The sequence below is a fragment of the Poecilia reticulata genome, chromosome 22, assembly GCF_904066995.2.
Source record: "Poecilia reticulata chromosome 22, P_reticulata-male-v2, whole genome shotgun sequence".
Classification (NCBI taxonomy): domain Eukaryota; kingdom Metazoa; phylum Chordata; class Actinopteri; order Cyprinodontiformes; family Poeciliidae; genus Poecilia; species Poecilia reticulata.
The window spans coordinates 3,479,442-3,505,427 of record NC_088851.1 but is presented as its reverse complement, the minus strand read 5'-3'; the positions used below and the strand labels follow the sequence as shown (position 1 = coordinate 3,505,427).

The window sequence follows — 25,986 nt, the reverse complement described above, 5'->3', positions numbered from 1 at the left end:
TACAGCAACATGTTTGGGTCCATTTTTTAAATTATCTGTCCTCACATGAGGAAGACTTGAACTAAAAAATATATAAATTTGTTTTTGTGTAACATATTAAAAAAAGTATTCAACATTTCCTCTAATTGGAAATGCTTAAAAATGAATAGCTGACATCAGAAACATTGTTTGCAAGTTTAAGTTGCACAGATGCATGTTTACAGTCACTGAAAAATCTGAATTACCGATGAATGGACTCAGGTTCATTCTGTAGGTATTCTCATTTGAAACATAAAGAAAAACATCTGTACTTGTACACGGATAAAATGATAAGTTTTGTAGATAGTTATTATTTTTAAAATTAGCCAACTCAGATGCACATTCCTTTGGATTAGACTCCATTGTGTGTGTGTGTGTTTTTTTAAATAACTACACTGTATTCATGTCGATATGTTGCCCTTACAGTACAGTATTTTTAATCTGTTTTATGTATTTTATATTCTGTATCTACTGGGAAAGCTTGTGAGTTCAACGTTAGGTGCACAAGACTCCTCTGCTGAGAGAATGCTGCCCTCTGCTGGCAACATGTCACTTTTTTTCCCCCAACTTTGATGGTTAATTTTTATTGAGCAAAACCTCTGCCACAAATTTAACAAAATCCCCTCTTCGTCTCCTGGTGAAAAACTAAAACTTTAATACGAGGTCTCTGTGATCCATCTTTCTGAACGCTGTGTGTAGAAGGAATCTTAAATAGTCTGAAGTTTTCTGAGGTTCTTGCAGCATGATAAAACAGCAGGTTTGGGAAAAGACAGATGAAGCATCCAGAATAAGACCATCTTTATTTTGGAATTTGGGAATATAAATCTGAATCACAGCCATCCATGGAGCATTCACACAACACGCTCAGTCCGGTAGCGGTGTGCTTTTTGTACAAGCGCAGCTTTTGGGAAAAAAAAGAACAAAAAACATCAAACGCCTGTGACAGTCAGTGCAGTTAAAGGCAATTTAACATCAGGTATTCGGAGGAATCAACTACACGCAGGACTCCAGCCACCGCTTAAGGGGGTAATGGTGTTTGCAGACAGAAACGCAAGGCTGTTAGAAACTGGCTTCATTAGGAAAATAGATTCCTGTTGTTTTTTTGTTTACTGTTCCCCACCCAGAAAGAAATGGACTATAAAATCATCAGACTGAAACAATAAGCAATGGTGATGCACCAAAGTCCCATTTAAATTTGACCCCACCATAAAAATACAAATGTTGCCTCCTTCAGATGAAATATTTAGCTTGGAGACCGGCTTTAAGCATCCATTATTGAACCGTGTTTGACGTTTAAAAGTGTCTTTTCAAACATTGTTCTTCTGAGGCTCATAAAAGAGAAAGTAATGAATGTTGGATTCAACTTTTACAGCCAGATAAATCCAGTCTGGCCTTTTGTAGCTTCACAATCATTCAATCTTGAGGCATTTTCTGTCATTCTTTAGTAACGCATGGTGCTACTGCAATGCCTTGTTAAAGTACAGTATTCACGCCCCTCCATGGTTTATGACATTACACCCACAGACTTTGTCATATTCAATGTGATAAACCACCAAAAGTGGAGAGAAAATTGAGACGACTTTCTCCCTGTTTTTTTTTCTAATCTGTAAAGTGTGGCATGCTTTTGGATGCAGCCCCCTTTAGTCAGAACCTTGCAGAATAATACACACACAAATGGACTCTGTTAAGTACTTATTAGTCTTCTTTGGGAAATCACTTGTAATGGAATTCACTTATGAATATCAGAATACAATGCATGGAACACTTCTCAGTTTTGTATTTATTAGGCTGTAAAACTTATCTGTCTATTTTTACCCATATTTGTGTGCCACCTTGTGTTGCCCTATTGAATGAAATACTAAAACGGTACATTTCAATTTGCAGTTGCAAATATGACAAAATAAAAAAAGTTCATAAGACATGAATACTTTTTGCAAGGCGGTGAGTGTAAGAAAAAAAAAAAAAAAGACCCGACATTAAAGACTACACTGAGCTGAGTGGAGTCAAATCTGACCTTTAAACTGTTTGCTCCGTGTAAATAACTGAACTGAAGGCCTTGGCTTTGAATCCCATCTGGATCGGAGTTTTTAACTACACTTTAATGGACTTCCCCTGCCAAGTTCAGACTCTTAACAAGCAGGAAGCTGTTAGTGGGTGGAAAAGAAAGAGAGAGAGAAAAAAAACCTCCCCAAATAAATAACACACCAGTGATCTGATGTGGTAAAACACTGAGCTTTTATATTCATATAAAGTCTTTGGGATAAATGTTTGAATACTGGCTCAGATTGATTCGGTTATAACGCAAAGTTCACAGGTCTGTCTCAGTAAATCAGTATGTGTGTTCTGATGAGACACATTATAAAAACATACTCATTAAGCCCACATTTAAAAATGTCCTTTTAATGTTTCCTACATAATATTTGAATATTCTGAGCAGATAAATGTTGTTTTCATCAGCAGTAAGCAGAAAATTAAAATATTTTACATGAAAATATAATAACAAAATGTGTGGAATTAATCTAAATAAGGGTTTCACTTTGAAAATGGAGTTTTTAATAATATTCTAAATTATTGAGATAAACCTGCTTGTCTAATCCACACTTCAAAGTCTCTGTTATTGATAATGATCAACATTCTTACAGGTAGGTAATCCTGACAGTAAATAAAAGACTGTAAACATGGCTGCCACGATCTCAACTAAATCCTCCACTTTATGTTGATTGTTTCTTCTCTTCCACCTTCCATCCTGTCTTTTAAACTCTTTAGGAAGCACAAAGTATAAATCTGTTTTGCTGCAATGTTTGAAAATGCTAAATTATAAAATAAGTAACGCACACAAGCAGGCAGCAGGACGAAGTAAACAGGACATTTTTGTGAAGCCATGAGTAAAAGGAAAGCACGCCCTCTTTTCCTGTGAAGCCTCGACGTTTCAGGAGGATTAACGCTCAGTTGATGTTTCCTGTTTGTCGTAGAGAAAGAATTTTGTCTCATTCTTTAAGATGTCAGAATTTTGAAAAAAGAAAAAGTCAGAATTCTGAGTAAAAAAATTTGAATTCTTTTTATTTTTAGTGGAACTAATCATCTTCCCTAACCTGTTACTAAAGTTGTACTACATTTGTGAAGCTGTTGATTTTTTTTTCTCTGAGCACAGTAGGAATTTTGACAGACATTAAGTGTTTCCCTCTTGTAAATAATATTTCTCGCTTCTAAATGATAGACGTTTTGGAAATGACCTCATGAACTTTTTCAGGCAACAACAGTTGCTTCTACAGTGTATTGAAGGGAACTTGTTGCTGTTCCCTTCAATACACACTGGTACCTCCCAGACCAACAACTAGACATAAATTCATATTTTCTAAGAGTCTGTCATGCTTCTGAGAAAAAGATCAGAATTCTGATCATCCAATCGAATTCTTTGATCAGTAGCAGCTACTTCCCCTCTAAAATCTTGTTCAATCAAAGCAGGAACTTTGATTTTCATTCATAATGTTGACATCATTTGCTAAACCAGGGTGAGGATACAGTTCAGCCTGAGGCCTGAACTCATTGTACAGCCAGAGTTTCCTCAAAGGTAAAAACTTTGAATAAAAGAGGGTGTACTTTCTTTTCCCCATGACTGTTTTGTGAATTAGGTAGAAAAAAGTGAGTGCAGGCTGTGTGAGTTTATCTTGTGTGACTAGTAAAAAGCATGGCTTGCAAACGACGCAACATTCGTCTGGACACACAGGAAAAGCTGGAGGCCAAAACGTGGCAGCAGCAGATAAACGATGATCTTATGAGATATGATTTTACTACGTATTAAGACGCGGTCGGTTCTCGTCAGTTTTGGGAAAACCATCAGGAGATATGACCCTCTAATGTACATTCACCCTGTCAGCAACCGCACCAAGGAAAACAACTACTGGTTTGTGAAGTCTGCTCACCCAAAACACTGTGGGAAATCTATTAAAGTTGCTTTGAACCAATCCACCGTACTTAGGTTTTGTTATTTGTCTTGTAAATATTTCTTTAAAAGATGACTTAGTCAAGACCAGAGTAGAAATAAATCAAACTGAAGAATGAGGAAGGCTACACAGGTGGACGCTGCGCATGTTTATGAAATTACACGAGTGTTGCAATGAAAAACCCAGCAACTGGAGGCAGAAAAAATATAAAGATGCATAAATAAATATGACGTAAGAGGATAATCAATGCCAAAATGTAACAAACAGTTGCATTAATTACATACAAATAATTTATCTAAAAAATGGCTGGTTTTTGTAACAAAACAAACAAAAAAGACAATGATGAATTATTTCAATACTTTCTCAAATTAATTTTTGCACCGTTCAATTTAAGAGTAAGTCAAAAATATTCAGAACTAGCCACATTCTGGTTACATATATCTGTGCACACTATTACACTCATTTCAGCCGGACTGTGACGGTATCTTTTGTCCGAAGCTCTCTTCAGGTGACAACCACAGATTAGTTTCAGGTGAAGACATTATTTAATTTATTTTAATATGTTTGGACTCACAGTGATACTAAAACACTTCAGGTTAATCAGGTTTAGTGTGACTAACAGAAGCAAACTCAAAAAGACTTGAATGCTTCAATTGCATCTGATGTGTTAGTTTAGGGGTGTGCACACACTTCCGGAACCAGATTGTGACTTTTTCTTTTTATTAAATGCTTTTCTCTTGACCAAATTTGTTTTTCAGTGCAATAACGTAACCTTTGGGGGGAGTGACAGCTCTAAACATTTATTTTTAAGAGGAGATTAGATGTTTTTAAAAAGGATTTTTATGCTGTACTTTTGTCCCGTTTATGTCATTTCAAGCAAAAACGCCAACAGTGTGTCTGCTGAACGGCCTGGTGTACATTTCAAAGCCCCGGCTGGAGTTTACTTTAGTTTACTTTATGAAGCTACAGCCCATCACATGGTGTGCCTCATGTATACAAATGCAGTTTTTCTGCATATTTGCACAAACCTCTAATTTACATTTCACATAAATAAACTGAACCTGCACTGGATGTTGGTTTGGTGTATAAACAGCAGATTCCACTGCGTTTCCAAACAGTGACCTAAATACGAAACTCAGCTGTAAACAGTCATGCCAAAAAAAAGAAAAGAAAAAAGAAAAAACACTTCGATGTAAGCAGTGCAGACATCACTTTTATATAAAGAGGCTGAATTTATCCTATATGTTTATACGGAGGTTTGGGAAGGTTTTCAAACCACTGGAACTTTTTCACATTCCCTCAAAGTGAAGCTGTTATCCCTAATATATAAATTATACAAATAAATCTAAATATTGTGTTGTTCCCTATCTTAAAATTCCAATAAAATACATTGACGTTTGTGGCTTGTGACGTTTGTGAAAAAGGTCCAGGAGGTATGAATATTTTTACAGAACACTGCATCTTATTTGCGGCACTCCAACTAATGATAAATGGTTTTGTCAGTAGATTATTGAGCTACAGTTGACGCTGTAGGAGAAAGAAACTCGTATAGTTGCCTGATTAAGATGGCGGTCTAATTGGAACTTTGTTGGGAAATAAATACGCATTTATACATATATTTAAAAAGGGAGGGGGGACAAAAAAAAAAAAGACTCCGACCAGTGCACACATGTCGTGCTACTGGCCAAGGTGCTCTCTCAATAAAACACATTCAGTACTTGGTGTCCTATTCTAGTGCATTGATGCATACCATAAGAGACGCGTTCTATTTTTGCTGCATAAAACACTGTCTTACACAAACTGATGGGTAAAAAAAAGGCTGAAAAGTAAAAAGGCACAGCTTCAGACTTCTCTACACGTCCTTTCTCTCTCTTCCTCCTTCTCCAGCAGCTCGGAGAAGTTTCTAGAAGGTTCTGTCGACTGTGATCTCCGTCGGTGCCTCCCTGCCGAGGGCCCTCCAGCGGGGCCCTCCAGCGGGGCCCTCCAAGCGGGGCCCTCCAAGCGGGGCCCTCCAGCGGGGCCCTCCAAGCGGGGCCCTCCAGCGGGGCCCTCCAGCGGGGCCCTCTAGCGGGGCCCTCCAGCGGGGCCCCCAAGCTTCCGCCTCGACACGCCAGTCCTGCGGATATCGGCACCTCGGCCTCTTTCTGTCCAATTTCCTCAAAAGGCTTCAGTCGCACTCCTCCGACAACAGAAAGCAGTGGGTAGAAACAAACATACAGACGAGAAGCCACAGAAGCAGCAACGCCGAAATGTCGCCTCGCTTCTCCTGAAAGGATTCATATCTGATCTATTTCCAGCCTTGTGTGATCATAACACGATCAGGACAAACATCTGAGAACAGACGACAAGAGATGCAGCTAAAACTGAAGTCTTCCATCTCTGTAACATCCTGCTTTCTGCTAAAAACAAAAAAAAAACATTCTTCCATGACTTCCAACTAATCTTAAAATAGATTTTTAGTGCTTCTTTGTCAATTGTTAGGTTGTTTTTCGAATGGAGCTTCGGCGCTACGGCGGGCCTGGGCCCAAAACCGAGACTCGGGAATCACTGACAGGTCGGTGACTTGAAACAGACCATTTCTTTTAGCTTGCTTAGAAAATAAAATCTGTGAGAGAGCGAGACTTGGGCTGATAACATGAAGGCTTAGCAGCAAAGTCGCTCTGTTTTCTCCGTTTGAGCTAGTTGTAACCTCCCTCTGCCCGTCATCGAATATGGGAATTTTTTTGAAGCCGCTGGTTTGGTAGCTTGTCATGCTAGTTGCTAACATAAGATGCTAAAGGTGGTTTTCAATGAGTGTCTTTGCTTTAAATGTTCTCAAAGGGCCAGTTATCCAGAATATGTTTGATAAAAGGCATCAACAGCTGTTAAAATATTAATAACTAGCTATCTCTGCATTTGATAAGTAAACTTCACTTCTTGAGCTCTTTCCACATTGAGCGGTCCCTCCACGACATGGTGATTGATTTTGTGACTTTTTTTGCTATCAGAATCACAGACTTTTCGGTGCTAATTAGAAATATTTACAAAGAATTTTGAGGTATTTACACTAATATATATGGTGGCAAATGTGGTTTTGTTGATGGTGGATTATAACTTGAAGAATTCTGAGGTATTAAAAGTAAGAAATACTGCCACCTGCAGGTGAGGATTAGCATCTCTTAAACCAAACGTTTTCGACAATTTGCAGTAAACTCAAAATTCTGCGTTAGCGCCCAAAACAATGTAGATATCTGCTGATTTTGTGTGAATTTCCGTGATCGATAAATCTAAAGAAACTGTGGAGGGACTGACTGATGTTATATGGCTGTTTACTGATTAAAAACTGATTAAATTTGATAAAATTATATTCAAGCACAAAGCTGTTCTCGTGGAGGTTCTATTTATGCGCCCCTCTGAAGCAGAGGTATCCAAACATTTTGTCTCAAGGGGCAAAACGTCAAGTCTGCTGAATAGATGTAGTTCTCACAAGAGAATGCAAAAAGCTTGGTCATTGAATACATTGTACCATAGCCAACATTTTTAAGATTTTTATTTGCCTGTAACAGTTTTTTCCTGGTAACAATTAAAAATCTCCATTTGCGTCAATCACCTGCCGCAAAAGGCACCAGGAGACACTTTAGATGCCTCTGCTCTGGAGTCTAGAGGGCCACATAAAAACTATGGGAGCCACATTTGGCCCCCGCACCTTAAGTTTGACGCATGCTTAAGTGATCAAAACTGTATTTTACAGCAGCTGCTGTGGTGTGTTGTCGCCTCTCCTCCTGATAGATAACCTCATTATTCTGGCCTTCTTGCTGTGAAGGAGAAATTATTCTGAATGCTGTAATTAGATGTGGCTATATTCAAACTCAAGGGAAGAAATCAGATCTGATCTAAATCTACATCGGCAGGTCAAAGCTTTACAAAAATCAGAGATCAGAAGTTGGCCCCAAAATTCAGATCCTTGCTTCTTTAGTGGAGAACGACCGTAGATTAGCAATCTAATCTCCTACCGTCTTAATTCCATCATGTAGAACACATATGTTATTAGATCCATTTGCTTTTCTGCAATCTGACCTTTGAAGATGTAGTAAAGTAGAAAATGCAGTAAAATTAGCCCGAAGGAGCTGCATTTTCATTAGAAATGTGCACAAAATGTTGTCAATATTCTGCTAATGTAAAAAAAAAAAAAAACCCACACAATTTCGCAATTGCTGTGTTTCCACTAAATAAGAAATAAGTTAAAATCACACATGAATAAGTTTGTTCATGTGATATTAAAAATATGCAGCACCATGATCTTTCTGTTTCCTCCTGTTTTCTTCTTTGTGGTTTACGCCAGTGGCAACATCTGATTGTTGTTGATAATGTGAGTCGTGTGATGCAAAAACGTTTCCATTGTAGTTTTGTGAAATACACTAATTTCTATCCTAGTGCCGAAACATGATCAAAAAAACTAGTTATTCTTTTTAAATTGGCCTGTTTCCAGTAAGGGAATTTATTTTCAAAATGTCAAATTGAGCAAGTATATGTCTAATAGCTGTGTTTTCATTGGCCATATAATTACACAATTTGACATTTTGAAAATAAATTTGCTTACTGGAAACACGCCTATTTAAAAAAAAATTCTATAAAGTTTTGACACTAAGATGAGGTAATTGGTTTATTTCGCAAAATGGCAAAGAAAACATTTTCTTTGATTCACATGATCAACAACTGGACATTGTTGAACCACATCTTGGTGGTTTTTGCCACTGGCGAAAACCACAAAGACGACAACAGGAAGAAGTTGGAAGTGCGGCATGGATCTTAATGACTTACCGCATGAACAAACTTGTTCATGTGTGATTTTAATTGCGTCTCATCTAATGGGAACACCGCAACTTGTGTTTTTTTTTTTTTTTTACACTAACACAATAGACAAAGTTTTGCACACATTTGGAACGGAAACAGAGCTACTGCCTGGTTTTTCTAGTTATACAGGATGAGCCACCCCTGCCTCTGGTAGCGTATCACCAGCTGTCTCCATTAGCAACTGACAGTCAAGTTAATAAAAGAGGCCACTGCTTTACAATCACTCTAACTGAACGTTTTATCAATATGAAGTGCAGTCTTTAGGAGAAGACAGCGAGCGTTACTCAGTGCTTTGGCTGCAGGCTTCTACTACCATACACCAAATACAATGACAGTAACAAGCAAATCACACACACGCACGCACACACACACACACACACACACACACACACACACACACACACACACACACACACACACACACACACACAATCGTTGAAGAGCACACAGAAAAATACGTGTCAAAATGTGTTTCACAAAAGGAGTTTCAGATGGGTTGGCCTTGACTACCACAAAGAGACAAAAAAAAAAGCTCTGCTGCAGTGGATTCTGGGTATTTCAGGCAATATTTACAGCTGACGGAATGATGACGCTCCATTTTCAAGCTCCTTTAATTCCTGCAGCCGTGTCCGACCCAACGTGGTCCGGGATTAATCAATACTCCCACTCGTCCGTCTTCATATCTAGGTAGTTGAGAATGTTCTGGGCGAACTTCACCGCTTGCTTCCGTGCCACCTTGGTGGACGCGTCGCCCTGCGGATCCACGGCGTCCAGCGCCAGCAGCTGTTTGGTCAGCAGTTCCTCCAGCATCATGTAGCTCTTATCGGCCCGCTTGCCGTCAAAGCCCAAAACTTGGGCCTGCAGGTCGGAGAGGCTGCCCAGGACTAGCCACACGGCCCGGTGCGACGGATGCTCCTCGGGGCCCGGCTGGCGGCACACCAGGGCCTCGCGGAGGTCCAGGAAGGTGACGATGGCCTGGACCTCTACCACGGCGCGGCGGCGGGCCTCTCTGATGCACGGGTTTTTGGCCGTGTCCACCTGGTCCAGGTGGGTGAGGAGGCTCTGGAGTTCAGCTTTGGGCCGGAAACTGAGGTCACCAACCACGCAGTGTCGCAGGACACCCTCTCGTAAGTGGGAGACGTGGGCTCGGACGGCCTCGATCTCACGGATGGAGTTGTTCTGCGCCAAATCGTACCTACGGAGACAGACACAGGTTCACCATACTGAGCGCTACTTCCGATCATCGCTGGATAATGGAAACCAGAAGGAAAACAGAACAAGTTTCCAAACTTTCTTAGTATATGTGTTCAGCTCCCATAAGACAAAACTATGTGGAACAATCTTTTGCTGCAATGTCCAGGTACAAGTGTTGTCTAAAATGTTTACCAGCTTTGAACCGCTTCTGGAACTCGTATTGCTTTCTTCTCGCTGAGCTGTGGCTTTCTTTGAGCTGTGGATCTCTAAATTTACTTTTACTATTAGAGGCACATCAATACATCTGCTTGTTAATTTCGGTGGATCGGCAATCGACCAATATTTATCCCCATGTCCAATCCCAATGTTTTCTTTAGAATTTTGTGGAAATGGGGTCAAAATTTATTTGAACACGATTTTTAGAGGCCTGTTATATTTTGCCTTTAATGCTATTATGCTATTCTTGTTGACTTTTTTTTCGGTACGACTTAAAAATGAGAAATTTTGTCTCTGTGACAACTGCAACCATCAATATGGTCCTGACAAGCAACATACAAGGGCAGCTTCAGATGTTAGAACAGGACCTTAAAGATAAGCTGACATATTTATTTCATGTCATATTTTTTTTATTATTTTATTTGCATGGGACAGTTGCTGCTCTCTACAAACTCTGGATTTGTGGATCTTTGCCACAAATTTTGCTCCAACCACAACACCAAGTGGTGTGTGTAAACCAGAGGTGCCTGCTGATACACATTTTATGCCGATTCAAGGAAATTTACATTTTAAATACCAAAACATTAATTTACAATCTGATGGGCATCAAAAACAGAATTCTTTTGTTATAAATTCAGGCAGTTAAAGGCAAATATTACTATTATGTCATTATAATTAGGCCTGTAACATAACAAATGTTACTGGACGCAAATAATTGTTGCAATAAATGATAATATTGTTGTTGAGACCATTTTCAAGTAATTTACTGATAATGGCATATTAATGCAGATTCACCCTCTCAAACTGTAATCTTCTAGAAATCACACTAGAACTGAAATATATTTGAAATATCCAAAATAAAATACGACAACCAAAAACAGGAATAAAAAAAACCAATTGAAACTATAAATACAATGTATGAAGAGGACTCTGTAAACAAAATTGCCCTTCAATCATCAGAATGAAAACTATAGAGCTCATTTACGGTGTGACGTCGCCTTTTGACCCGATGTCAGCTCTTCCCATCATTGTCAAGCAGAATTCACCAAGCGTTGGATTGTTCACCAATTATAGGGAACGTGAGCTGGGTTTAGGCCGTCGTGAGACAAGTTAGTTTTACCCTGCTGATAATGTGCTGTTGCAATAGTTAATTGCTTATTGCGACAGTCTTAGCTGTAGTAAACTGAGACGTACCTGCGAGTGTCGTCCCCTTCTCCCTCCAGGTCCAGGTGTTTCAGCAGGCCGTTTATTTCCTCCACCACCTGTTTCCTGTAATTCCGGATTGCGGCGTTCCCGGAGACGTCCAGGGCGTCCAGCTCCACCTGCAACTCCGTTAGGATGCGGGACAGGTGCGCGCAGCTGTCCCTCCCGCTCAGCCCCATCAGCAAAGCCACTAGCTGGCTGCGAGCCATGCTCACCTTCACCATGACCTGGTTGATGCGGTTCACGGCCTCGTGGGTGTCGCCCGACAGGGGCAGAGAGAGGGTCTGCTGCGGCGTGCGGCTCTCCAGCACGTCCTGCACGGCGCAGAGCCGTGTGAGCGCTCGGTAGCGCGCCTTGCGGAGCGGCACCCGGCCTTCAGTCTTGATCTGGGTGAGCCTGAGGACGAGCTCCTGAAGGGCGTCCACCAGCTCGTCGTTTATCTCCGCCACCCCGCCGGCCCGCTGCGGCTCCACCACCCGCTCGTCCACCAGCTCCCGTGCCGCGTTGCTCAGCTCTTCGATGGCCAGGCGGGACGGGTGGGAGGCGTTCTCCTCCAGGTACCGCAGGAGGCCCTCCACCTCTTGCGCAGCCCTCTTGCGCGCTCCTTGCAGCTCCAGCTTTCCCTCCGTGTCCACCTGGTCCACCTGCAGCAGCAGCTGGGTCAGCTCGCGCTCCATGCGCTTGTATTCTCGGTCGTTCTGCAGGCCGCTGAAGGTGCAGACCTGCGGCCCCAGAGTCGAGACCTCTTTCTGGACCTCATACAGTCTCATCATCGCAGGATGCTGCGGATGGTAAGGCTGCTGCTGGTCCTGTGGACCGCCATGGTCCATCCTTTTTCCACCATCAAAAGGCTTCCCAAAGAGACTGGAAAAGGAGCACAATGGAAGCAGATCAATTAGCAACCAGCACTGAGGCCTAGTGCACATGTAGCCAGCAGTCTGGGAAAACAAATACATTTTTATGGGTTTTGGCCTTTCATGAGAACTCTTATCACTACAAATGATCATTTAAGAAAAGTCAGACTAAGCAAGAAATTTGAGAAAACTGTGTTTGCGTGTGTACATGGGAAAACTTGGGTTCTGCAACAAATAAAGCAGCAATATATCCACATAGTTGATATGACATTTTCAATCAGCATCATCTTGTGTTTTAATAACTTTATTTTCTAATACGCTATTTAAAAGTATTTCAACCTATATTTCTGTCCACACAAATGCACCTCCCATCACCATGTTTAATGGCCAACATGAAGTTGGGATTGTTTTCAAGCAGTCTGATTGATGTTTTAGCTTTGCTACACTGCCCCCTATGTGTTTGGCATGTTTAAAACAACACAGTGGCAGATTTGTGTGGGTTTGTATGGATGAAAACTTTTCTGAAAACAATCCCATGTGTACAATATTCCTTTAAAACAATGTGGGAAAGATATTTTTATAAATTCCGGGCTAAGTGTGGATACGTCTCAAGTCTGAGTGGAGACACGGTTGTGTTGAAGGTTACCCTTGATATCGTTATTGGATTTACCTGCTGAATTAGACCACCAACTAATAGAAAAACTAAGTAGCATTGAAATTAGAGTGGCAAGCTTTATTTGGACAGTTTTATTTATTTATTTTTTCAGATCAGTGAAAGCGCTGTACATAAGTGCTAACAGCAAGAGGAAGTTCAAAATGTGTAAGCTTCTAGATGGGCTGCAACTTTTAAACAGGACATGGAAATTTGTCAAATGTCAAGTTTGTCAAAAGTGACACATGTTACAAGAACACTAATCTGTCTTAGTCCAGTTCTATTACTTTAATACTTAGCTGGCAATGCACAGAGAGGTTTACAGTTAATGTTTACTGTCTAAGAGGGGCTTAGCTCTTAGATAGTTATGTAGGTAGCTCGCTAGCTGGATCGCTAGTTAGATATCCCTAATATTTAGTACCATTGTGGCAAATCAGATTTCATACAAATAATCATAAATTCTGAATTTAGTAAAGCAACAATGACAAGGATCCACAGCATCATGTTCTAAAACTGAGCAGGAAATAATCACAGAAAATAGAGAAAAAAAAACTTAATGTAATATATTCTGTCCTCCAAAACAGTAAATGAGATACGCTCATTTACTGCGATACCTTTTGGTTGGGTTTAGCTCTAGAAACACCTCTGTGCCATAACTATCTGAACACTTCAAGTAAGGCAGAGGGGCAAACTTTGGGCTGTTTTTGAGAAAATTGTTTTCTTTAAAAATGTTATTTTTAAAGAAAATAACATTTTCTTTAAAAAAAATGTTTTTTTTTAAAGAAAACATTTAAAAAAATGTTTTCTTTAACATTTTTTAAATGTTAAAGAACATTAACATTTAATGTTAATGTTCTTTAACATTAACATTAAATGTTAATGTTATTGCGACAGTCTTAGTTGTAGTAAACTGAGACGTACCTGCGAGTGTCGTCCCCTTCTCCCTCGAGAAGGGGACTAGTTCTGTCTACAAGGGAGAAGGGGACTAGTTCTGTCTACAAGGACTAGTTCTGTCTACAAAGGTAGACAGAACTACCTTTGTAGTTCTGTCTACAAAGGTAGTTTGTAGACAGAACTACAAACTACCTTTGTAGTTCTGTGTTTGAGCTCTGTTGTGATTGATGCTTTCTGTGTCTTTTAGTTTCATTGTTGTAGTTCTGTCTTTAGCTTGATTTTTTTGAAGCTCTTATAGTTTTGTGCATGATTCCCCATATACTCATGTCACTCTCTTGGCCATTTGTTTTGAATTCATATAATATTTTGTCGTTTTGGATATTCATCTTTTGATATAATTTCTGACGCCAATTGTGTCACTTTTCAGCTAAATATTTAGTGAACCAACTAAATATGCTGCTCTAAGTTACATATATACTCAGTTAGCTAAGCATTTAGTTGGTAAACTAATAATAATTTAATTTATAACGCACCTTTTATTAATAAAAATCTCAAAGCTACACGGCGCAGCTAAAAACATAAAATCAACAATCAAAAAAAGACAGTCATTTAAAAGTGGAGTAGGCTTGTCTAAAAAGAAAAGTTTTCAAGCCGGTTTCAAGCTCACAAAACTAAATGTTTTGTGAGTTCAGAGCTAAATATTTAGTTGTTAAATTAAGTATTTTGCTTGCTAACTAAATTTTTAGCTTCAAACCAACCAGTTAGCTTGCTAACTAAATATTTGGTTTGAAGGTATGACATTTATAAATGAATGAATAAAATGGTGAAAATATGACTTTGAAAATTAACCCTCATTTTTCTACAAGCTAAATAACCCAAATTATTGCTGTCATTTATTTTTTTTTAACTGAAATTTTACAAACGACAGCACTTGGTGTACTCCTTGACCCGGTCTCTATGTTAGGGTTGCCAAAGTGATGATTTTGATAAAAGAAAGTAATTAGAAATTCAGTTTTAAATCCCTCAAGTCTTGAAGGGCAGAGGTCTCCAGCCCCGGTCCTATGGGCCTCTGGCCTGCATGCTAAAGAGCACAGTTTCATGGTTCTAGAAAACAGTTGCTGTTCCACAAAATACCGGTAATGTTTTGTTTTTTTAATCAACAGCATAATGACTGTTGGGAATAAATGTTGTTTGGAGTCAACATTCCATTATGTAAGAGGGCGAGAGGATGTGCATTTCCAGAATAGTGGATGATCACATGCCAGACGAAAGCTTCCAAATCCGAATATCTAGTAGGATAAGCTCAGGAAAAACAAATCCAGCATGGAAAGCCACTCCTCTCCTGCTTCCCTCACGGCATTCAAGATTAGGAAAACAACTAATGGGAAGATGCGAACGATAACGTCCGCAGCTAGTAGCAAGCGGTCACCCAGCATGAAGGCTTATAGGGCTACAGGTAACATGCGATCCACCACCAAGCGCCATCCCCAGCTCCAGGCTGCCTGCACTGGCATTGCGCATTATGTCACCACGGAATACCCCGATCGGCCGGCTGGTTGCTAAGGGATCAAGAACCAGCGCACACACACCTCGAAGCATCTCCAGATGCTGTCAGCTGCATCCCCGCTCACACACACCGACACATCATCGTTAGGTCTCACCTTTTCAAAACGCCGAACACATTCGCGCACATTTTGGCCGAGCTCTGTTTCCATCAGCCAGATCGGCCTGTGAAAGAAAAAGGCTTCCGAACGTGGTGAGACGAAGGCAGGAATTTCGGTTATGCTCCCGGTCAGCTTCACTACCTCACCACCGAATCTTCTGTCACTGACTGAATGACTGCGGTTGGAATGGTGTCGCCCCTCCCACGATAGAAACCACGGTCTTCATTTACTACCATTTAAAGCTACTTAGTTTAGAAATAAGTGCGTAACTAAAGCATACACACAGATTAAATGAATAATTTCAAACCTAAAATGCATAAAAAAAAGACAGCTTCCATCCACTGTTAAAACCATTGTGTTTCAGTGGCGATGATCACCTGACTCTGCCCCACCTGCTGAAACAAAAACGGGTTTTTAGATCTAAAATAACCCCTCAATTTAAAAATATAGCAGCTCCCCCCTTACCTGCATAACCAGCGTACAGCCATCTGAACTGCTGTGGGATAGAACGCTCCTTTGTAGATTAAATCTTAACATTAGCCTACCTAGCTACCTTCTAGCAGTTACTTTCCTGCTCAACTGCGTAAACTTACACGGAGTTGGATTTTTCCCAATTAGTATAAGGTAATTTACTTACGTTGTCTATGTAATTAAAAAGCACACTATGTATAAATGTTTGCATAACGCATGCAAATTATTTTTACATAGTGAGAAAAATACAATGAAGTGCCGCCTTTCTGATAAGCGACTTTGCAATTTTCTAACTCGGTGTAAGTTTTTGTTGTCCAACATTTGGTGCGCTCCTTTTACTATCGCAGTCTCAAGTGGTCAGAGGAGAGGCAAGTACGTCCGAAAGCACCTGGGAGACGGGCGGGGTTTCTAAGAACTGGGTTCGCGCTGGTGAAGTTTTCGAGCGCACCTACAACACCCCTTTGCGTTAACTTGATTAAACGTAAGAAGGAACCGAGGTATCCAACGAAATACTCTCCCCTTGTCTATGCGCTCTGACTTTAATACACTGTATTTGTTTTGAATTGGTCGACTATTATAATCGATCTGCACCTTTTGACGGTGAAAATTATTACAATTGGAGCTTTTATTTAAAAAAAATCTGATTAACTACATTTCATTGTTTTTTATTCACAAGTACATATTTTAACAAATAAACTCACACCCCATATAATTTATTTGGGAATTACCTGAAGTTGGTGAAGAATCAGAATTTTTTTATTAATCATGATACAAAATTATAGTTGTTAAATTTCTGTGTAGAATTTTATATTTTTTGTTGAGCTACATTGGTAAAGACTAAGTCTGTTTGTATACGTATTTAATAAAGTATGTCTTCAAAGGACTGCTGGCTGTTGTGGCAAGTCGTTTTCATTAGGGTGACACCGACCGGTAGGTGGAGCTGTTGGCAGGAACATTTGTCGAAGGAAGTAGAGTTTGTCTGAACAGAGTAGAAACAGGAGGGCGCTAGCACATTGTGCTAGCAAAGGGCACAATGTTTTTCTCCTTTATCACCATCACAAATACGGAGTAATGTTGAGGTAATTAAAAATGGCAAACAAAGCAGCGGCGACCTGGAGGAGCGTCAGTGGTTTCTTGCTGCCCCCTCTGCGGCTGCACCGGATGTCAGGAGCCAGCAGTCGGCTCTGTAGTTCCAAGCAGGAAAAACCTATAAAGGTCCGTATCAAAGCTTTTATTTTATGTGTAGACTACTCGTTTAAAGCGTTTACTAACCATTGTTACTGCCTAGTTTATTTTAAAAGCATGGGTTGACTCAATGTCAAAGAGAGCGGGTACATTTTCAAGATTATTCAAGCTTGTGTCGTGTTGTTTTCTCCTTGAAACCATTCCCGTATTTATAAGCAGTCACCTCTAACCGTCATATTCTGAACTTTAGTAACCAACTTTAATGGCCCTCCGTCCCCCCCTTTCATCTGAACAAACCACAAGACTCTTATATGTGTTTGGAGGAAACCAAACAGCATCTCAACACAAACCAACCATGTGTGTATAAAACACTGTGACGGGGGGGTGATGATGATTTGGGCTTGTGTTGCAGTCAGTCAGAAATTTGACCCTGAACTTCTCTGTTTACTAAAAGATTCTGGAGTATAATATGTGAGGCTATTTGCATATATGCAACAGAACATTAAATCTAAATAAACGGCTGAAGGATGAGGAAAGAAAATAATCTAGGTATAAGTCATTTGGTTGCTGAGAAGCAGTGTGTTTCAGGTGTGTGTACCTTTTTCCTGGCCCCTGCCTCCTGGATCGTGTTTTTCTTCTCGCTTTTCCCATGATGACGGCTGCTGAGAAATGATAAGCACAGCGTTTTATCATCTCAGTTAAAGACTTGTGACGTCCATCTGTGCACAGGACAACTGCAGTGCCTTGCAAAAAGTATTCATTCCCTCTTTTTAGCATTCTGCAAAGTGACGACCATAAACGAAGAGTTAAAAAACAACCTGTTTGAATCATTTTATCTAGTTGCACTTTAGGCTCAGTGCATCATTTGCTCAAATCATGGTCATCATTGAAGGAGAGAGGATCAAAAGCGTTGTGTTCACCCTCACTGGTGGAGAACACAAAGATGTTTTCATTGAAGGCAAATTACTTCCAGAGTCTTTGTTCAAACTAAAGGAGAAGTGGTTGTAAACAACTCCATTATATATATTTTTTTAAATTCAGTGCGTCTATGGCTTATTCCACTTTTTGATATATGTAGATATCTGCATCAAGGCCGGAGCCCAGCTCCACACATGACTGGATCGGTCCCCCAAACCCTCTGTCAAACCTGCGACCCATAGTCTACCGCGTCAGTGAGAACGAGTCTGATCTGGAAAAGCAGCTGAGAAAACTGAGGCAGGAGACGGAGGACTGGAATCACGTATTCTGGACCAGGCAGAACGTCAACTTCAGCAAGGTTTGAATTCACGTTTTCCAACTCATTTTGTTTGATTTGTTTATCGGGTTACGTAAGCACATATATTGTTTACAGGTAAAATGCCCAGAAGATTTCAATTTATTTAATTCATAGCTCATGGCTGTGTAGAGCCTTATTTCTACCAGAGGAGGGCAGCAATGTACAACAGTCTGTAGAAAATATACTAAAAATAATTATGCTTTCAGTGTTCCTACAGGTACATCTAAAAATAATATTTTTTTTTTTTTTGTAAAAATTGTACATATTATTTTCACTCATTTCAGATAGTGAAATTCATATATAGATTCATGCCTTGAAGCCAGGTGGTCATAGGTTCGAATCCCAGCCTGGGGTCTTTTCTGAATGGAGTTTGCAAGTTCTCTCTGTGCGTGCGTTGTTTCTCTGCAGTTATTCTGGCTTATTAACTTTATTAACTCAAACCACCAACCCATGAAAGGCCATTGATGAAGAAGCTGATTGTTTACAGGGTTCTGTTGAAGAAGAGTGAAAGAAAGTTGAGTGGAAGGAAGGAAGGGACAGCTGCAGACTTAAGTAGATTTCCAAACAGAATTCGTCCAAAAATTTGGAGCAGCTTCACAAAGGACTGGCCTGAGTTCTGGATACAGATGAATCCTACACACCAAGAACATGACTGTGCCTCAGTGGTCCAAGATTCTCTTTTCAGATGAAAGTTTAGTTTCCATTTCATCTAGAAATCAAGATCCCATCCTGGTCACCTGCTGCTGTTGGTCCACTGGGTTTTCTTTTGTCCGTCTACCAGGACATTCTGGAGAGCATCATGCTACTTCCTGCTGACATGATGGATGGAGATGCTGATTTCATTTTCCAGAAAAACTTGGTACCAGTCCACACTGCCAAAGATACCAAATAAATACCAAAAGCTGTTTCAGTGACCATGGTGGTACTGTGCTTGATTAGTCAGCAAACTGACCTTTAACCCCCTAGAAAGTATCTAGAAGGTTTTCAAGAGGAAGATGAGAGACACCGGAACCAACTAGACAGACGACCTAAAGGCAGCTACCAAAACAACCTGGGCTTCTGTTGCACCTCAGCTGAACCAACGGCTGATCTCCATGTCGTTACTGATGCAATAATTCATTAAACAGGAACCACAACAAGAACTCAGAGAATAGAAGTGAATATACATTTCAGAAGCCGGTTTAAAAGCAGAAAACAACAACTTTGTTTTCCTCTTCTCTATAGGAAAAAGAAGCTTTCATCATCTCACAGCTGAAGGCAAAAGGATTGACTTTGCGTGGAGAAGATGGTGAGGATATATATATATTACATTACACTTAACAGGATTCAAGGCGTACAGTAGACTAGAGGAACAGTTGATGATAATAAAAATTCCTTTAAAAGCTGCTCTGGGTACACTCTGATGTTTTAAGATGACATTATAGTGAATTAATGTGAAGCATCTTGGTCTCTCCCTCAGGCAGACGGCATTCCCTAAGCAGCGAAGAGATGGCTGTGTTTTACAAAAGCTTCTTGGACAAAAACAGAATGCGGCATGCAGATTACAACAGGTGAGTTGTTTTTGTATGCTTGATGTTTCCCATGATGCTGCTGGTGCATGTCCCAGTGCTCCAGCAGCGCCATACCACTCTGTGTGCAGAGAGCAATCATGACAGGCTCTAGAGAGAGTTTTGTGAATAAACATGCTAACTTAGCGGACTTGTTTTCTGCCTAAATGCATCAACTCTTAAGATGATTTTGTTGTTGCTTTCTGCTCGTTTTTAATTATTCTCATTATTTTTATAAGCTGTAATCAACCAGCTAGTAGCTTTTTTTTATGCAAATGTGTATCAAAAGCAGCAATTTTGTGTTTTAACAGCACATTGCAAACACAATATACTTTTGCATGACTGAATTTTTTTGCCTTTCCTCCCACACATCCAGAGAGTGGTACAGACGTAACTTCACCATCACTTTACTCATGGCTCGAATTGCCCTCAACGACTTTTGGAGGACTGTAACTGCAAAACATCGCAAGAAGAAAAACAGCACTCCAACAATTTAATAAATAAATATTTACATACCATCCATGTGTCTGACTGTGTTTTGATTTCATTAGCATGATGTATTCAGAATGTTTGTAAAATTCTGACAGAAAGTAAGGATATATCTTTTTAAAATCAATTAAAAAGATCAAATCAATGGGGCATGCAGAGTAATCACCAATCAAGTGACTGGAGCATAAATGGCAGCGGCTGACTCACTGACTGTAGCATGACATACCTGGTGACACTCAGAAACTAACGGCCAGATCCTGATTTGAACAGTTTTATTATTCTTTCATTTGGGAGCGAGAATAAGATCACTCAAAATTGGCAGGCTGTAGAAGAATAAATGTACAAGCATATATAAATTTATATCAAATTTATTAAAACTTCTCTCATGAATTTGCAAGAAATATGCGTTTAAGACTATCTGGCAAGGATGTGCACCAAATTTGTAGGGGTGACCATTGCCTCCCAGGCTCCCCCCCTTGATGGCGCCACAGTCTTCCTGAACTAAACAGTTTTTTTTTGTTTTTTAATATAACTTGGGTCGATCACTGTAAGATATTTTTCATTCCCATTAGATAACATACTCTGAAGCATACCTTGAGAGCCCCCAATTTTTTTTCAACGCTTAAGATTTTATCACAAATCTGGCTCATTACTGTCACCGCAACTTCCTCTTTAATCTTGTCAAGATGACATCAGTATTACCGGGGGAGGGCCAAGGGGGCGCCGGTTAACGCCATTTTCACGCTCCGAGCAGTCACTCATCGTCTCGCGGAGCTGTCATCCGCAGCACCGATTCATTTGTTCAGTCCGTCACGTGACGCTTCGGTCTGGGCAGTGACGCGGAGCTGCTGTTGGTATGGAACAGGACAGGATATTCACCTGAGCGGCTCCGGTTGGACTCAATGTTTTGACGTAAGGCTGCTAGGTGCTAGCATGTAGCTTACCGGACTGTAGCATTTGATGCAGTAAGGTCCAGCTAACCAAAACACACCACTGGACAAGCCACTGGTTGGAATTTCTGTTTTTTCCTTCTTCATATTATTCACAACCATAAGCTGTTGGTGACAGAAAAAGGGGGCAGCTGGGGAGAAACGAGAAGGATAAATTGGAACGACTCAGTGGAGCTCCACTGGCAACGAATGTCCCACAGAACGGTAAGAATGGCTCAGAGTATTTATTGGGCGGCACTCATCCGCTAATTAACGCATCTCCCTTACATACAACGTTCAGAATGTGCTTTTTAAACCATTTTCTCAGCGAACACATATTTGAAATTAAAGCGTGTAAATAAACTGAACGGCGGTGTTTCGGGGAACCTGCTGGCTGTTATGGGTTCAGTGTTTACGTTGATGCCAGGAATTAGACGCCACAAGCAGCTCGGAGTTTGCTCTGTGGTTCTACAGGAAAGTACTGGCTAACTAGTTCTTCTGGTTAATCCACTTGGAAGTGAACAAATAATAGCACGGGCCGGACAGAAGTATGCCTGTCAGCTTCTGAAAACGCCTGAAAAAAAGTCTCTGTCTTTTGCATCTCATTGATATTCAGAAGAGATTGAGAAGTGTCGGTCAGTCCCCTTTCTAAGAGACAGTGGATCTCTGTGCAGCTCACAGCTGGGAGACCAGGAAGACCTGAAGGTGTCTGCTGTGGATGTTTCACATTTCAGGGCTCGTGCTGATCCACAGGGAAGTTTAATTGTTTTCACAGAGATACTCCCACTCCTACAGGTCCACTGCCACACCTGGACAATTATACCTTCTGAGTCAACGTCTTTTTACGAACTGAGTAATGATGACGCCCAGAATGTACTGCAAGATTTTCAATGCAGTTATTAAGTGTTATTCCGCTAACAAAATGACACTTAATAACTGCAAAGTCATATATATTTTCCAAAGTCTATATATATATATATATTTAATTAGGTAACTGTGCTATTAGGCTAACGATTTGATGACTTGGCACATGTGCTCATGTTAATAGTTAATAGTACAGAGAACCTTTGTAAATAAGACACGGGCTGGTATAAGACTCTCCAAAAAGTTAAATGTGTAACATGGCTTAAGTGTAAATATTTTAATCAGTAAAGAATTTTTCAAATTTCCTGCTGAAATAATATTACATTGACTAGGACAGTTATGGTTACTGGACTAGTCATTCAAAATACTTTCACACTAGAGCCACAGTTACCCACAAGCAGGGACACGTCCACACACCCAACACAATGGCAGGCAACTAGAGGGTAGGAATCGAACCCACAGCTTTTCTGATTGCAAGCTATGATGCCTATTTACCAGTTAAAGATGTAAAAAAAAAAAAAAAAAAAAAAAAAAAGATGATTTTAGCAGATGAATTAGATTGCAGATTGCTGGTGACCTGCCTTAATAAGAGAGATGAGACTTTTAGTTGCCAGACTGAATGTTTTTCCTGACCAGAGATATCTTTAAACTAGAATATTTCTTGTAGAAATAAAAAAGTAGATTATAGAAACCTTCTCTTTGGCTGCTCATCTGTGCATAGTAACAAATGGGGGAGGGACACTGCCTGTCCTCCTCCAAGCCCCAGGCAACCAGAGAACACTCTGATCATGGTGGTGTTTCACCATAGGTTTTTTTTCTGAAACACAACCTTTATGTACCTTGATACAAGTCAACAGTTAATGTCTGTTGTGGATCAAAGTCTTAACAGGATCACGCAAAGCAGCAAAAAACTGGAGACCAGTCTGGACTGATTTACAGTTACCAGATACAGTTACTGTTTCAAATTTCTTAGACCCCTCTGATTGTTGAGTTTTAGAGACATTATTTTCCATGATAATAGTTAAGTGTTGGTGGAGGGATGAGTTTGACCACCCACTGGATTTCTTCCAGAGCTGGAGCTCCAGCTGATGTGTAAATGTTTTGGTATAAGAAAATTACAGACAACCCGTCTTCATAAAACTGCTGCGCAACGATGGTGTCTTCAGCCAGAGGCTTTTTCAGAACCACTGTAACACAGACTGCTTCAGGAGATCTTTCCTGCCCACAGCCATCGACATCGACGACAACTCTGGTTAAAATGACGCATTACATTTATTCTCCCTCTAGCATTAGTGAAGTACTTTTGAATTGCAAATGATTTGCGAATTTTGCTGAATGGACCCAGAAATTATGATAAACTATTTCATTGTTTTGAGACCATTTTCAAATAATAGATTGATAATCACATAATACAAGTTTGCCTTTTTAAAGTCCAATAAACTGTAAATTTGTTAAGAGCTGGAAGAGATTTTAAATATCCAAAAACAAAACACAACAACCAAAATTAATAAATTAAAACTAAATTAAGAACCACACACAAGCAAAACCATTAAGAAACTATATTATGAAGTCTCTGTAAACATAATTGCCATTCAAAAAATATTAAACACCTGAATGGAAATTATGGAGCTCATTTTAAATAATCATGCAAATTAATTAACTGCTTATTGGCCACGCAGGCTTAGCAGTTGTAGGCCAACATGCTTGACTAGAACATTGCAGGAAACCTTAAAACTTGAACTTCATCATATTTAAACACCAGTGTTTAACTTGCTCTGAACAGTTTTATAGAAGGCAGAAATGTTGATGTTCTTATGCAAGCACAGGGCAGGTCACATGACTGAGGAAACCACAGCTCAGTGAGATCAATGTGAAAAGGTGAAATACAGGAAAAGCACAGATATTTTACATTAATGTACTTTATATGGGTGTGTTATAATAAAGTTTTACAGAACATGTATGCAAAAAAACATGAAGCCACACAGATTGCTAGGAGTACAATACAGGACACCAGCAAGTATAGAGTATAAAAACAATTGAAGGTTCAGTTTTTATCGCCGTGAACTCATAATGTGAGTCAGATCTGAACTAATATTGTCTCTATTTTCAAAGTTTTGTTTTTAAACATTAAACAGTTTAAAACGTCATTTAAAAAGATGGTCATCGCTGCATATTCATATGAGAAATAGTTACTGTTATTACTTCTATTATCAATGCTGTTACTATTAATGAAGATGTCAATTATTACTGATATATTGATTTAGAAAGAATTTTAACATGTTAAAAATGATGGATGTTTGCTCAAAATGGCATGAAATATGAATGAATGTGTTGTATCAGTTATAGATATGGATATAGAAAATCCTAACTAAGAGACTGTTAACACAGTTAGCATGAGTAGTAATTTATTGGGTAATGCTGTAGATGTGAGGGGTGGGTGAAATAAGTTTATACTTCTACCAGCTCCTTTGAATGTGTAAACATAATTTACTACTGTTTTTTTAATTTATTTTACTTATTATTTTATTATGCTCATTCAGTAAGGTCAACCTCAGTGTTTACATCAGATAATAGTCCTGCTGTGATTTGTAATATGAGCTGATGAACAACTTTCTAATTAAGTAAAAGATTAAAATAATAGTTATAAGTTGCATTTTTTCATTTAACTGCACAAACATTTCTGAAACCCTTTTTGGTTCTAAAAAAAATCAGCTTGATCTTAACTTAAATATTTTGGGGGCTCTATAGTTCCTCCTCGCTTCACAAACCCCGTTTGTCACCGGCTGCTTCTGCGCCCATCCGTCCTGTAACAACAATACGCATGCAGCGTCAGCTTCCAACTTCCTGTGGATCTGATAGGCTCAGGGCCGGTTGCCGTGTCACATGGAGCGATCGGAGCTGCAGGCTTTCCTCGCTCCGTCCGCCTGGTTTGGTTTGCGGCTCGCCGTCTTGTCTCTGGTGCGTTCACTGACATCTGAAATGTGTGTGGCAGCTGAGGCAGAACTCGACGTCTCCACCTGGACCTGTAGAAGCGTTTACACAAAGGTGGGCTGGCTGCTTCATAACGCTATTGGGGAAACAAACAATGATACACAGACACAGGAGTTTCATTTCTGCATTTAACCACATGGTGCTTTTCTAATCATTCAGCTGAAATCAGTGGAGTTAGTCTGCTGTGCTAAAAGAGGTTTATTTAGTAGCTCGCTATAAGTTCTACAAAGCACTCCACTATAATCTTCTTACGCGGTGTGTGTGTGTGCGTGTGCATAAATAATAGAAAGCAAAGAAGCAACAGAGTGTGGAGAAGTCTAAAGTATGTGAGGTTATTAAAAGCTGTCACTAAATCTTCATAATAAGAGCATATATGAACTGATTGGTGTAGAACTTTATCATATCATTATGAAGCGTTGTTTATTCCAGGAGATGTTTAAGGAGGCAGCACATTTGCCTCATTATTTGTGTCAGATGTTTGGAGGTTTTTATGTGCAGCAGTCCATCCTTTGTATCACTTATCTGTAAATCAAACCCAGATCACGGCCCTCAGAACCGTCAGCAGACTGCCGTCTGGTTTGAACCGGGTCCTCCAACGGCACCAGAGACATCAGGATGCTGCTGCTCTCAAACGGAGCGCTGTTCAACGCATTTTATTGGATAATGTCTCACAGGCCAAGACTATGTGAAGCATACCGAGAAGGATTCATGACGTTCAAATTACCATATAAATCAAAACTGAAAATTGTGCAATTCTCATCA

General features: G+C 39.9%; 3 protein-coding genes across 10 annotated transcripts in view; 2 read left to right on the top strand and 1 right to left on the bottom strand.

Annotated features, from left to right (window-relative positions):
- Positions 1–799: 799 nt before the first annotated feature.
- On the bottom strand, positions 800–17,782 carry bag5 (BCL2 associated athanogene 5). 3 transcript variants are annotated; one of them, XM_008398740.3, is made up of 4 exons: positions 15,938–16,252; positions 15,470–15,864; positions 11,400–12,272; positions 800–9,990 (listed from the first exon to the last, which is right to left on the bottom strand). In XM_008398740.3, the coding sequence occupies exons 2-4, from the start codon at positions 15,499–15,501 to the stop codon at positions 9,450–9,452; spliced, it is 1,446 nt and encodes a 481-aa protein (XP_008396962.1). In that variant the 5' UTR covers positions 15,502–15,864; positions 15,938–16,252; the 3' UTR covers positions 800–9,449. The 3 variants fall into 3 exon arrangements, with proteins under 3 accessions (XP_008396962.1, XP_008396961.2, XP_008396963.1); XM_008398739.3 differs by lacking the exons at positions 15,470–15,864; positions 15,938–16,252 and adding an exon at positions 17,727–17,782; XM_008398741.3 differs by lacking the exon at positions 15,470–15,864 and having other exon boundaries at positions 15,938–16,253.
- Positions 16,874–20,471, top strand: coa8 (cytochrome c oxidase assembly factor 8). Its single transcript, XM_008398742.3, has 5 exons — positions 16,874–17,158; positions 18,207–18,404; positions 19,629–19,692; positions 19,864–19,954; positions 20,328–20,471. The coding sequence occupies exons 1-5, from the start codon at positions 17,033–17,035 to the stop codon at positions 20,446–20,448; spliced, it is 600 nt and encodes a 199-aa protein (XP_008396964.2). The 5' UTR covers positions 16,874–17,032; the 3' UTR covers positions 20,449–20,471.
- Positions 20,472–21,072: 601 nt separating this feature from the next.
- Positions 21,073–25,986, top strand: part of klc1a (kinesin light chain 1a) — a 36,188-nt gene continuing 31,274 nt past the window's right edge. The window contains exon 1 of one of the 6 annotated variants that reach the window (XM_081603158.1): positions 21,073–21,594. The gene's annotated coding sequence lies outside the window, so the exon portion shown is untranslated. The remainder of the gene's footprint in view (positions 21,595–25,986) is intronic. The other 5 variants (XM_081603157.1, XM_081603159.1, XM_008398733.3 and 2 more) reach the window with 5 other exon arrangements.